Source organism: Cottoperca gobio, chromosome 7 (assembly GCF_900634415.1).
Source record: "Cottoperca gobio chromosome 7, fCotGob3.1, whole genome shotgun sequence".
In the NCBI taxonomy this organism is placed as follows: Eukaryota; Metazoa; Chordata; class Actinopteri; order Perciformes; family Bovichtidae; genus Cottoperca; species Cottoperca gobio.
The window spans coordinates 20,382,426-20,397,080 of NC_041361.1; the positions used below are offsets into that span (position 1 = coordinate 20,382,426).

The 14,655-nt window shown below is 40.0% G+C and overlaps 1 protein-coding gene across 1 annotated transcript in view; it reads right to left on the reverse strand.

The window, feature by feature from the left end:
* The window catches only part of klhdc8b (kelch domain containing 8B), a 131,941-nt gene that overhangs the window by 50,178 nt on the left and 67,108 nt on the right, over positions 1-14,655 (reverse strand). The window contains 1 exon segment of the mRNA XM_029436073.1: positions 8,436-8,600. Coding sequence (XP_029291933.1) covers positions 8,436-8,600 — 165 coding nt within the window.

The window sequence follows — 14,655 nt, forward strand, 5'->3', positions numbered from 1 at the left end:
TGCCCAAATGAAGCATATATAAGGTGAATAGAATCGGTCCAAGTACAGAACCCTGCAGAACTCCAAGACTGACTTTGGCTGTCATGGAGGATTTATCGTTAACACATACAAATTGAGAACGCTCAGAAAAATAGGACTTGACCCAGCTTAGTGCGGTTCCTTTTATGCCAACACAATGTTCCAGTCTCTGTAGTAGAATGTCATGATCAACAGTGTCCAAAGCAGCACTGAGGTCTAACAAGACAAGAACAGAGACAAGTCCTGTGTCTGATGCCAGTAGAAGGTCATTGGTAACTTTCACCAGTGCTGTCTCTGTGCTATGATGAACTCTAAATCCAGATTGAAAAACCTCAAATAAATTATTATTATGTAAATAAATCACACAACTGTTTTGCAACTGCTTTCTCAAGGATCTTAGCGAGAAAGGGAAGGTTAGATATCGGCCTATAGTTGGCTAAAACCTCTGGATCAAGACTAGGCTTTTTAAGAAGTGGTTTTATTACAGCTACTTTAAAGGATTGTGGTACGTAGCCAGATAATAGAGACAGGTTGATCATATTTAATAACGAGGTGTTAATTAAGGGTAAAACTTCTTTAAACAGTTTAGTTGGAATCGGGTCTAAAAGACCGGTTGATGGCTTAGATGATGAGATTGTTGAAGTTAGTTGGTTAAGGTTGATTGGAGTAAAACAGTCTAGATATATTTCAGGAGTTACAGATGTTTTTGAAATTCCGGAGGTTGAAGTTAAGTCATTACCAATTGAGGGCAGGAGGAGATTAATTTTGTCTCTAATAATTATAATTTTATCGTTAAAGAAGCTCATGAAGTCGTCACTACTGAGAGATATAGGAATAGAAGGCTCTGTAGAGCTTTGGCTCTCTGTCAGCCTGGCTATAGTGCTGAAAAGAAACCTGGGGTTGTTCTTATTTTCTTCTATTAAGGAAGAGTAATAAGCTGTTCTGGCTTTACGGAGAGCCTTCTTATATGTGTACAACATGCTTGCTGGTATAAACAGTGACCCTTTCTAAATGTATCTACTGCTAACTGTCACACAAAGAAGAGCTTCAGAGAGTGAGGAGAATTGTCTTTGTGGTAATTCCTTATCTGTCTTTGCAGCTGCAGACTGTGTTACTTTAATACAACCCACATTAGCCGATTCAAGAACATGCAATAATAAACTCACGCAATAAAGCAAGAACTTCATGTGTGTTTATAAGCAGGCCTTTTGGCTTTTGGTTACACGGAATAATTTGTGATCAGCCTTGACTTGCTGACAGCCTCTTTTCAGCTGCTGATTACCAGCTCTGACACTGCAACACAATCTTTGATTCAAAGTGCACACACACACACACACACACAAGAATTTCAAAGCAATATGAAGCCTGAGGAGTTATATCATATACCAGTAAGTCTGCTTCCGTCTGGAAACACACAACATTCAGAGTAGATTCAGGCAATCACTGATCCAAATACCCCCCAAGTGGAGGAGCAGTTGAAGAAGTAGTATGAATTTACAAGGTATATTTAATTTTTCAACTTTTGTGCATGAGTATCACATTGTTCTGTTTTCACAGCGCTCATAACTGTGTGTAATGTGATTAAACTCCCATGTGTGCATCCCATTTAGTGTGCTTGTCTGCAGATAAGTTTAGGTTGTTTTAATTGTTTTAATTTTGTGACATTTTCACTTCACTATTGGAAGTTGCCAGAAAAACAACACTAAAATCTCCCAAAGACGTGAGACTTGACTTGAGGCTATGAATCAAAAGGGCCTGCTCAAAGTCAAAAGTTAGGAACCATTTGTCTGTACGGGTCTCTCACTCTTTGAGGAATAGTTTGATATTTTGATACACTTGATTTCTTCACTCCAATATCTGTCCATTTAAAATACTCTATATAGCCAGAAGAAGGTTGGCTTAGTTTACCACAAAGACTGAAAACCCCGAGCCTGGCTCAGTCCAACAGTACAATCCACCTAGCAGCACCTCTTAATCTCACTAATCAACATGTTATATCTTTTTTATTTCATTAATACTTTAATTTAAAAACATTTGTTTTACATTTTACAGGTCGGTTATGATTATTTCTTGGCTGGGGACATGAACCTTCTGGTGTCTATGCTGGTTTCCTAGCAACTGCTCAGAGTTAATCTTCTCATCTAACTCTTTGACAAAAGTGCATTTCCAAAAATATCACATTTTAATATAAGTGTCATAAAGTTGATGTACATTTTATGGGAAATACTATGCACAGCGGTGCTCTTCAGCGAGTGTCTAAATCAATATTTAACATTAACCAGTCCAATGCTAGCAGCTAGCCTTCACGGGTTAGCTCTACAGTCTTGGCCACGGTTTTACATTATCCTCTTCAGAGAATTGATTACTTCAAACGCAGAGCCATCTCCATCTTTCAAGTGGAGTGTTAATGTCTATTCAGCTACCGTACAATGCTGTGTAAGGACAATGTGTCCCTGAATGCAACACAGTGAAATCTGTAAGGTATCCAGGACAATGCTTTGTTTGAACTTCCCAGAAAAACACAAGCACGTCTTTGAAATCTTTATAAAAGTGAAGTTTGATATCAGTCTGATCTCGATACAGCACTTCCATACCTGTATACAGTCCGCAGCACAAGTGAGTTTATCCGTAGGAATATGGAGGTTCTACAGTGTAGAAATAAAAATATTTTTTGATGCTGCCCCGTCCACAGCAGTACATTACTTAGCTTTCTGCTGTCTGTTTCTCCAAACTGGGACTGTGCTGACCGCCATCTCCTGTAGGTTACACACTGACTATGGATGAGTATATCATACAACCCCACTTTAAAAGACCTGAGCTTTTAATCATACATGTGATAAAGTAATGGATATATAATGGTTAAAAGAGATATCCAGCTTCTGCCACTCTAAGTAGTATAAATGCAAACTTGACTGACCGTACAGAAAAAAGAGCAAAAAGACATCAATTCAGGATCACTATGTCTTGTATGGATTCACATTCAGACTTACAATATCAAACCATCGATTCTCCCAGCTGAGAAGATGTATTTCTATGATTATGAATCACTAAATCTTTAGAGTCATCAGACTTATTGTTATATACTTAGAAAGATAGATAAACAAATTCATTCATGGAAGAATAATCCAAAAATGCTTTGTTTAGCAATAGTTTAGGGAAAATATGTATAAAAGTATATAAATATATATAAATATAAAAGTTGTGTTTGGATTTCCCTGAGCCCATGAATGGATACAAGACATATTTTCAGATGTTATATATCCTTTTCTGCTGCGTTCGGCCTCCGTCAAAGTCTGTTTGCACTGATAGCCTTTAATTTTTTGGGCGCTCTGCTCTCCTTTACACCATTCAATAGAACACTTTTTCTTAGGACTATAGAGAGACTAGGAGGTGAGTAGTATGTACAATTTATATTGCTATTCCTTTAATGTTCAGTCTTATTTTTCCACTTTTTCTTGTCAAAATAAAAGAGTTACAGCACTGTGTGTGTTTGTATGTGTCTTCTTATTTTCAGTTGACAAATTTAAGGATGTGTTTCTCAAAAGTATATTTAATTTGAATGTAAATCAACTTCCTTGGGGGTCAAATGTCAACGTATTATCACAAGTAAAGTTCATCTAGCAAACATATTAGCAAACTACTCACACGTCCAACATTATTTTTATTTTTCAGTCATGTTTCTGGTCACCTGATGTTAGTCCAATACTCACAATAAACTGGACTGGTCAGATAACTCTGCTGCTCTGTTCAAGAAGGGACAGAGCAGCTTTATCTGCTGAGGAGACTGAGGAACTTTTGGAGTGCAGGCTCCTTAGGACCTTCTTTGACTCTGTGGTGGCATTAGCTATGTTTTATGGAGTGGTCTGCTGGGGCAGCAGCATCTCGGCTGCTGACAGGAAGAGACTGAACAAACTGGTGAAGAAGGCCAGCTCTGTCCTGGGGAGCCCGCTGGACACTGTGGAGGTGGTGGGAGACAGGAGAATGACAGCCAAGCTGTCCTCTCTTCTGCACAACATGTCCCCCACCTCCAAGACACTTTGTCCTCACTGTGCAGCTCCTTCAGTGACAGGCTGCTTCACCGGCAGTGTCTCACGGAGAGATACCGTAGGTCCTTTCTTCCTGCAGTGGTCAGACTGTACAATCACCACGGCCCCTGGTAGACCACCACAGCAAGAAAAGTCTATTCCACCACTGTGTGCAATTATCAATGCCTGTGCAACATTCACTTTTTATTCACTTTTTGTATTCTCTTTTATAACTTTTGCAATTACACTGTCATGTGCGACTGTACTTATATTACTGTTACTGTATTTTTATTCTATTTAATTGTGTACTCTCTTTGCTGTAACACTGTACATTTCTCCGTCGTGGGACAATTAAAGGATTTCTGATTCTGATTCTGACTTTCCTTTTGGCTCAGTTTATTTGTCTCCACCATAAGCGAAATGTATTTTGGCTCTTTAGCTGCTGAATGCTCCACAATGTTCTCTGTGTCTGTCTGTTGCTTGGTGCTGAGCAGATAATGTACAGTGGTTGCATTTATGTCTGAGCAATGTTGCAGCTGGTGGATATTGTGCAACATTTTATGAACTAATCGCACAATTTGTTTTTATCTGCAAAGTAACTAGTAACTACACTTTTGAGATTAATGTTGTACAGTACAAAGTACAATATTTCCCTCTGTGGCTGTATGTTGTGGAGTAGAGAGATAAAGCAGAATGGAAATACTCAAGTAACATACGAGTACCTTAACATTTCTCTCACACTACTTGAGTAAATACACTTAATTATATTGCACCGTGGTCCATTTTCATTCCGTTTTCAGTATTTGCAGTATTTCTAAAAGCAGACTATGTGTTTCCAAATTGATGAGTATGTTTTCTCCGCATGCTTGTGTTGCTTGTGCCGAGCCACTGCACACAAGCAAAGAGTTATTCTACCCCTCTGGTGGAGCGTGGGAGAAAAAACATTGATATGCCCTCACGAGGTTACAGCTACTTTGTGCTGAATGTGGATTGGACCGGTAGCGTGCCGTGAAATGAATTCATCTCTTTGCAAAAAGCTTCCGCAGTGAGATGAAACGATCGTTCCCTGTCTTTTGTGACCCTGTCAATTTCTCTGTCAGCACTGGTGTGAAACGTTGACCAAGTGTCAATAGGAAATAGCAGCCCCACAAAGAGACACCATGAGAAAAAATGTAACCTCTGATCATGGATGGAAAATGACTGGATGACAAAACAAAACACAGGAACTGCGCTGCAAGCACAATCATTTTTCCTCTCCTACAGAGCAGCTTTCAACTCCAACTCTGACATTCTGATCAATATTGTACCGAAACTGTGAGACTCCTCGGAGCTGAGACAGACATTTTTGTCTTTCCATCAGTTCCTTTCACAGCTCTAAAACCGCCAGGAAGATAAAGTCACAGTGCTGAAAGGCTTATTGTGAAAACAGTACAACACTGGCACATCTCTAGACACGGTTCAATAGGTGTGTTTGCTGCATGAGAGGAACAAAGTAACACAGAAGGATACCATTTTTACAGTTACTAGCTTTATCTAGTCTATAACCACTGAGTGTGCATCACAGTAGCCTAGAGGTTGAAAACAGTCCCACAACAGCAAAGCCTGAGGATTGAAGCATTTCAAATATGTCATCAGCAATCAATGTCCTTGAGAAAGTGACTGCACACGTCCCTCTGCCTCCCTGAAACTGGATGTCAGAGAGTATTTGGGTGTATGTGTAAGAGGGATGAGACAGATATAAGTAGTGGTTCCCAAGGGTGCTTTAAGAAAACGTGCCAAAAGTACTGCAAGATTTGTTCATTTCATTACCTCCACCAGGGAGGTTATGTCTTTGGCTCGGTTGTCTGTTTGTCTCTCCCTCAGCAGCATTACAGAAAAACTACTGGCCAGATTTTCATGAAACTTAATGGAAGGATATATCGTGGGCCAAGGAAGAACCCATTCGAATCAAGGGATGGACTGCCTACATGTGCCATCTGACCTCTACAGCTCATCCAGAATGCAGCAGCCCGACTGGTCTTCAATCTACCCAAGTTCTCCCACACTACACCGCTTCTCCTGTCCCTTCACTGGTTACCAGTGGCGGCCCGAATCTGCTTCAAGACTCTGGTGCTGGCCTACCGTGCTGTGAATGGATCAGCCCCTTCCTACATCCGGGCCATGGTCAAACCAAACACCCCAGCTCGTTCAATCGGCTTGCTACTCCCTCACTGCGAGTGGGACCCAGATTCCCCTCAAACAAAAGCCGCCTGTTTGCTATCCTGGCTCCAAAATGTCCGCTGACCTCCCCAATGATGTCAGGTCAGCGGACAGTCTTTACACCTTCCGTCACAAACTGAAAACTCATTGTTTCGACTGCACCTCGGCAAATGAGAAAAATGTATGTTGCACTTTTGTTTGGCTTATTTGAAGCAATTGTTCTGCACTTAAATGATTTCACCTATTTGAAGCTAATGTTCTTGCAAGGTTCTTGTGGTTTGGAGTTGTATCCTCATGATTGTTTGCACTTATTGTAAGTCGCTTTGGACAAAAGCGTCAGCTAAATTAACTGTAATGTAATGGATACACGCACTATTGTTCACTTTCCTGATAGGTGCTATGGAATTCGTTCTCGATCTTGCTGGTATTGCTTGCACATTGCTTGTGACCTCATCCTTGCTCAGGACGCCATAACTATATATTTTGTAAATAGTTGTTTAACGCTGAAATAATATTCTGAATGTCTTATCAATTATAAAACCTTTACTTACGGCGGAGGTCTGTGCTCTCCCTTTAGTTTGTTTGTCACCTGTAAATAGAGCTAAACGAAATGCTGATACATCCTTACCCTCAACAGGATCAAACCTGAGATAACTAAAGAAAAGCAATCTGTATAGTGTAAACCAGGGGTCTTCAACGTTTTTCAAGCCAAGGACCCCCAAACTGGTGTAGCATGGTGCAGGGACCCCCTACTGCAGGGGTGTCAAATATGCGGCCCGGGAACCAAAACCGGCCCGCCAAAGGGTCCAATACGGCCCGCGGGATGACTTTGCAAAGTGTAAAAATTTGTTGTTTTGATCATAAAGTAAACTACTGTTCCAGATACCTGTGACAAAATGTTTTGTGCCTTTGTATATACAATGTGATCTATAAGTTGTAATGCACATGTGTAAATGATAAACTAATAATATTGTTGAAATTGCAACTTTTTTTCTTAAGACATTTCAGGTTGTTCATAATGTTTTGTAAAAAGATAGTTCATTAAATTTGAACATTTTCAGAATATACTTGTACTTTCTTGCACTAAAACAAAGGGAAACATTTGGAGTAATCGTTATTTATAGGTTATTATGATATGATTTTACTGGTCCGGCTCACTTCAAATTGTGCTGTATGTGGCCCCTGAACTAAAATGAGTTTGACACCCCTGCCCTACTATATATTGTATAGAAGAGGCGTGGCGCAAATTTATGTTAGTTCACCCCTCTCCTTTCCTCCACTCTGTCTCTGACTGTAGGTGTATGTCGCCGCCCTTCGCGAAGTACAGCGGAGGAGGGAATGTGAATGCGCAGTTGCTTTATCTACAAACAATTTTGCGGAAAGTACTGTGTTTATTTGACCCGTTGATCTACCCAGACCTCCACCTAATGCAGACTGTGTTACTCCTTATACTCCGTCACCTGACTTCCTCATTTGCTCCCGCCGTTGTTACAACAGCCACTAGATGTTGTCGCAAGCTTACCAATAGAAGATAAAGGCCAACTCAGCCTATTAGGAGGGAGAATAGGTTCATTCCACCTCAAAGCTATGCTCCGGATGACAACTGATAATTCATCAGCTGATAAAATGTGAAGCTTTTGGTTTATGGCTTTTCGTAGAGAGGGGAACCTATGGCTTTTCTACATTGTAATACTTCTTCTAAAAGGACAAACCAGATGTGGCATTGTTGCAATACAAGCCACTAAAGGGATTAAAAGAGTTAATGTATGAAGTCGTAACTTTGTCTATGTGCATTTTTTGTTCTCAAAAAACAAGACTTGGAGTGGAGTTATAATGTTGACCATGTTCAGTATATTAGTGGTGTTTTAGCATGCAAAATGTGCTAATGAGCATGAGACAAAGAACAGCGTAGGCTTATTGTAATCTGATTAGTTTTGCAGGAATTTGGAGATAAACCAAAGTATTGGAGAAATTTAAATTTAGACCTGATGATGGCGTTAGATGAACAATCAAAGTGATTCCAATCCTGAGAGGAAGAGCATGGGCCCATATTATTTCGCTAAATATTGATGTTAGTTCATGGTTTTAAAAGGTCTGGGAACCATTGTAGAAACAGACAGTGTTGGTGAATGAAAGTTGAGAAATGATAAGATAAAAAAGAGAGAACTTAGATGTTGAGATTTTGTTTCATACCCATCATGTAGATTTTGTTTCCTCTTACGAAGGGCGTGGCTCCGTACCGCGGCGTGGGCATGGAAGTCATCGGCTGCCATTGGTCCTTTTCTGCCTCATAAACCCTCACCAGAGCCTGTGCCGTTGTGTCGGCTCCCATACCTCCCAACGCATACACCTTTCCATCTGCACAGAGACAAACGAGAGAGGCGCAATGTATATTAACAGCTTTTAAAGAGCTTGTTATAATTTACTCTCTTGGTGCAACAATGCAGTCATCAGAAACTCGCTCTCGAGCTTGTTATTAGGATAATGTGAGGTGAATAAAGCAAAATCGTTGCCAACACCCAGAGAAAGTGATGCATCACAGTGCCCTCCTGGTCTAGCTGTCATGTCTGCTATCTGTCTCATCCATCCAGAGTCATCCAAACAACTTGAAATATTTATGCCCGAGTCTGAGAAACTTCCAGAAACCCGTGAATAACTTTTTCACAAGGGCATCGCAAACATCCACAACTACTGCAGTGTCATTAGAATATAGAGAGAAGCAAGGGAAAGGGAGAGGAAAAGTGCTAAGCAAGCAAACACAGTGCTCCTGCTGGGGGGGATGAAAGGACCGTGAGAGAAGGGGAGAGGAGAGGAAACATGAGGAGAGGCGAGGGTGAGAGAGGGAGAGGGTGAGAGAGGGAGAGGGAGAGAGAGGGTGAGCGTCTCAGTCACCCAAACAGATGACAGATCCACAGAGCTGTGACTTAAACTGTGAAGAATAAAGCAATAATAAATCTGTCACTTGGAATGCAGCTCAACACAAGTGTCATTGCCACGCAGCTCAGCAGTGATGACTGAGTAAATCCAATTGCACTGTTGTACATAAAATAAATGACACAGCAAGGATACTCTCATCCTATGAAGCCATGTCTTATTGCATCCACGTGGAGAGGCGGGGCGAGGCAAGGATGGAAGAAATATACATATATTCATCGCCTTTTAAACCAATTATTTATTTTTTTAATCACCAGGGACCTAAGTGCTCATACTGTAAATGCAAAGGGACACACTTACCACAATGTAAACATGTCTGGTGCAGTAACAAGCTGTCTATCAACAGTAGCTTTATACTCAATGTATATGCGTATATACGTAATTTACAAAATGAACATCATGCTGCATTAAGGAAGACTTGAAACTAGTGATTGAGACTATACACTCTTAGGAAAATGTTTACTGAGGTAATAAATCAAGAGAGATATAAGATGATATCCTCATAGACTTTTATGCAATCGGACTTCCATTTTCAACCAGTGGAGTCGCCCCCTGCAGGCCATTAGAAATAAATGCAGGTTTAAGGCACTTCTATATTGGCTTCACTTGCTCCGAACCACAAATATACACTTCACAGAGGAAAATACATGTGATCACCAAAGTCAGTAGGCTTCATCTTCTTGAGATCATGAATGTCCGTAAAAGAATTTAGTGCACATGAAAAGGTATTGAAATAATTATTTCTTTGTAAATGGCAATAGGTGTTGGCAATTTAGCAGTATCCTGAATGGTGTGAGTGATTTTCTCCTAATGGCTTTCAACTAACTCGTTTGTATCATTTGTACTTCACAGCCTGAATTGATGGACAGATGTGCACTTACATTTCAACAATGGAAACTTATTTCAATTTTTAATGATGATCTGCAATATAATAGACAATTGAAAGCATATTGCATTCCTGGCCAGAACTAAATTAGATTAAACAAGAATCAACGGTGTGTGTGTGTGTGTGTGTAGATGTGTATCAGTAAGTGTCTATAATTGAGCAAATGATATCACATGCAGCATGTGTACCTGTGCATGAATCAATTTAAAACAGCACAAAGAAAATAACTGTCAAAACGTCCGTCTGACTAAATAGATTTTTGCTTGAGCTTATACGTTTCCAAAAGCTTCTTTGTCACAGCAGTGTGATAAGCATTTCCATGTACAATAAAATGAGAACCTGTTTTCACTGAGATTAAATGTATAAAAAACATTTACATGCCCAAGAGGACATATTGGAAAAGTTTCCTCTTAAAGGTGCAATGTGTAAAATAAGCCAGAATTTAAACTTAAAACATTACAAAAAAATCTACACGCAATGTGAAGAGGTAACAGTGTTGACGTTGTGTCAAAGACGTCTATGTGTTGTGTCGCAGAGACATCTACTGACATCAGCAGTCTAACTGACACTAATGTGTATGATGAATAGTGAGTCTGCAGCTCCAGTCTGCCTTCAGTCCAGAGGGAGAAGAAGCTGTCTGACTCGACATTACATCCATGATCCCTGCACGCTTTGATCCTTTCTTTTGATTAAATCCAAAGTGGCAGAAACGAGAAAACGACTCGCACCCTCGTCTCGTCCTCACCGTCGGCGGTAGGCTGCTTCGCCGGGATATCGGCGGCTGACAGACGGACAGATGATCCGTTAGCTGTTACCACTGATTCAGCCGACAAACTTTGTGTTGCTGCCGTTACACAGGTCAGACCCAGCGCTCCATCAGCCCGCTGTGACTCCCGGTGCTGGGATACACGCCGACCGTATCTGAGCCGGACCCAAGCCGACATACAAACTATGACAACGTAGCGTGACACGGACCGCACAGCCCCCAGTGCCACAGTACACACAGATATCTGAGCTCCACTAAGCTCTCAGAGCTTCAGCAGTCTGGTGTAATGATCTGACACAGGAGTGAAGAAATACACAGTAAATATATCAACACTAGAAGAGAGATATATAGCTGTAGAACACAATACACAATATAAAGAATACATTATAATACTCTAGAACTTAGAATACAACAAATATGACAAACTACTACAACTAAAATATAAACAAAGAAACCCTGCAAGTTGTACAGATGCCTGAATGTCATCGACTCAGGACGGAAATTCCTTTAATTTGATCTCATCCTTTATGTCAGTACTCAACGCTTGTGAGCAGGGGTGAGGGTTGGAACGGACGACGGATCAAGACGGATCACATTACTGCTGACACGGCACCAATGTCACTCTCTCAGGCAACAAAGAGGTTGCCCTGTGTCATCATTGGAGGTTGCTTTGAGCTGTACGCAGCCTCAGAGGAAGAGTATTTACATTAATCAGGGCTGAAAAAAATTAATATTCTTCTAAAAATATAGTAGAATCAGCCAAAGATAACGCAATACAACGCAGTGGTCTTTAAAGTAAAAATGTAAATGTACAACATTGTCATTAAGTATGAGGTCTCCATCAAGGAAACTAAATGTGATTTTAATCAGAGTTAACGCATTAATAATTAAGCAATACATAGCATTTCAAATGTTGTTATTCTACCAAATTCCACAGAAACCCTGAAAGGGAAGTGAGAAAAAAAAATATTCTATAGTATATAATATATAATATATAATATAGTATATATATAATATTCTAATTCTATATAGTTTTCCCCTCCCTTTCGTTTTCGTTACTTTTGTAATGACATACAATATAAGATTATTGTTGATTGGAGAAGAGTCATTTCATTTAAATAATCATTATTTCTTTTGATTACACACAATATATGTACCTTGTGTTTTTTAATCACCTGGAAGAAAACATGAAAGCTTTTAGTCCTATTTAGAACATGGGGTAGTGGAGCACTCCAGCCTCTTGTGGCTAAAATGTCAAAAAACTAAAATTCACCTAGCAAAGAAAAATGGATCACCAAAATGTTAATTATTTTGTGGGTAATTTTCTTACTACCTGATTAACAAATATGTGATTTGCTAGACTGGGATACATTTCTGTAAATGCAGAAAATAGTTTCCGTTAAAGATCCTTACTTTATTGCATCCCCCCACTTATGAAACCACAAGTATGCCTATTTTGTAAACACCAAGAAATACTGGCAGTATGACATGATGATACATTTCTACCAATGGGCTGTTGTTTGTCCGACTGTAGATGCTTCACAGTCTCTCTGCACCCACTTTGTTACCTGTGACCTGCAGCATCCCACCATTACTGTGTGAGCGAGTGTGTGTTTATGTCTGCATGTGAGCTCTCGTCTTCTGAGCCCAGCCGTGGTCGAAGCATGCGCACTCTCCTCTAATTACGGAAACCGTGATCTATTCTCTGCCCGTCACCCCGGGAGACTCCATGGCAACCACAGCGTAACCTACAGACTGTTATTATAGGCTGTTTGGCAGGTAGGTGCCTCGTGAACAAAATCTGTCAGCACTAAAAGGCACTGAGTCACTACCTGAAGCTAATGATAAAATAATAAGCTTTCTGGACAGAGTGTACACCCTATAGTGAACAAAGAATCAAAAACAATGACACACAAAGGTTCAAATGAAGAGACAAAAGATGTCAAGGACAAAACATGTACGGGACTTATAACACATTAGTTCTGCTTTGTATTTGTGTCCTTCTCTTTCCTAACTTTGATGTGCAAACTCAATGTGCTGCTTTGCTTCCTCTCCAGCACAGCCTCTTTCATCACTCTGTGTCATCTCACTGTCACTTTACTTTCATCATTTTTCCATCGCTTTTTTTTTTCTCCAATTCAATTTAATTGACTTCATTCGTCCTTTCTCACCCTGTTTCGTCTCTTGCCTATCATTATATCCTTTTATCCTTCTCTCTCATCTCTTTTTTCAGACCTGGTATTTGATGCTCTGCTTCGGTAACTTCGGAGAAAGCAAAACATTTTGTAATTCTTATATGTTATTAAGAGTTACGTTTAATACATTTTTCAAACAACCAATCATCACAGTACGATTAAATACAATTTGTAAAATTAAATAATGAACTAGTAATTAATATTGTGTCCTTCAGTCTGTCTTTTTCTCCCCATTCTTAGAACTTTCACATTTTGTTTTTCTTCCTCCTCAAGGCAGAGCTCTCAAACCAGCTTCATGTAAAGCTGACAAAAACAAAACATAAATCAGTTCCCTGTATAATTTCACTTTGATTCACCCGTTGGGTATGTCATAAAACAACTTAGCCCTTTGTAAAGTTGAATAACTCATTCAGCTTGTCTTGAAAGTGTAATGTTATTTTCTAAGGTCTAAGGACTTTGGAAACATGTGTTTACTGACAACATGTTGGCCTCTTGAGTCCTAGTGAGGTTAGCATTTATATAATAATAATCTGAACAGCAAATAAATCAGACCGGTGCTACTATTTTTAGCCGCCTCCTGAATCCAGGCTCAGTCTGGATTTAACACATTAAGAGCGAGAAAGATGATGGCAAACATAAAAAAGGGGAGAGTGGGCAAATACAAATTGAGAGCAGAAGGCGAGGAGTGAAAATTTGCACCCTCAAAATACATTCATAAACTTTTAATCTGCTTTGGAGGACATGTTATTGCTGCTTGGATTACGTTCAGAAGCAATGTTTTTTTTCCCAATGCGGTAAGTGTGACATTGTTAAAGCTGGAAAGTCATACAGAAGTGATGGTGGATGGATACGCACTTGGATTCAAAGGCTTTGACACAACAGACCAGGGCCGACCTCTTGCATCCACTCCTGCCTATTCACTTATAATGCCCAACAAAATACCTGGGTTCCCCATACAGAGGCATCCCACTTCAACTTTGACTTTTAGAAGAGCTTTGAATCGGATGGTCAGGTTTCCCAAATGGATTCTTGGAGTGGAAAAAGTTTCCAATTTGGCAGAAGTATTGCGTCTCCCGCTGGACTAAGCAGTGTAGCTTGGAGGTGAAAAAGTATCGAAAGGTAAGAGGTAAAGAATGGATTTACAGGACCTCCAAAGAGATACTATATTAATTAAAAAAACTGTAATTAAGAAATTACACAGAAAATAGATAGGGCTGGATTGAAAGGGTTATGTTTTCAGAAGGAGATTTCAAAAAGTAGTCCTTATTAAAAACAAATCCAATTAACAGTTACTGAATTCGGGATGTACTCTACCATGTACACCAGGGGTGTCCAAACTACAGCCCGCAGGCCAACTGCGGCCCTCGGTCCATTTTTAATTGGCCCGCAGCAAATTCCAAAAGTATAATGGAATATGGCCCAGATAGAAACTTGAATGTATTGTACGTCTTTGTTCTAACACAGAAACACAGTTTTGACTTGTCAGCTAACTTAAAACATCACGTGTCAGATAAAGCTTGTGCTTTAGATCTTTACTGATTACATGTGATGAGAGCACAGATGCGACGGACACCACACAGCTGTTCATTTGTTTTGCGGGGAGTTGTCGATAACTTTTGCGTTACGGAAGAG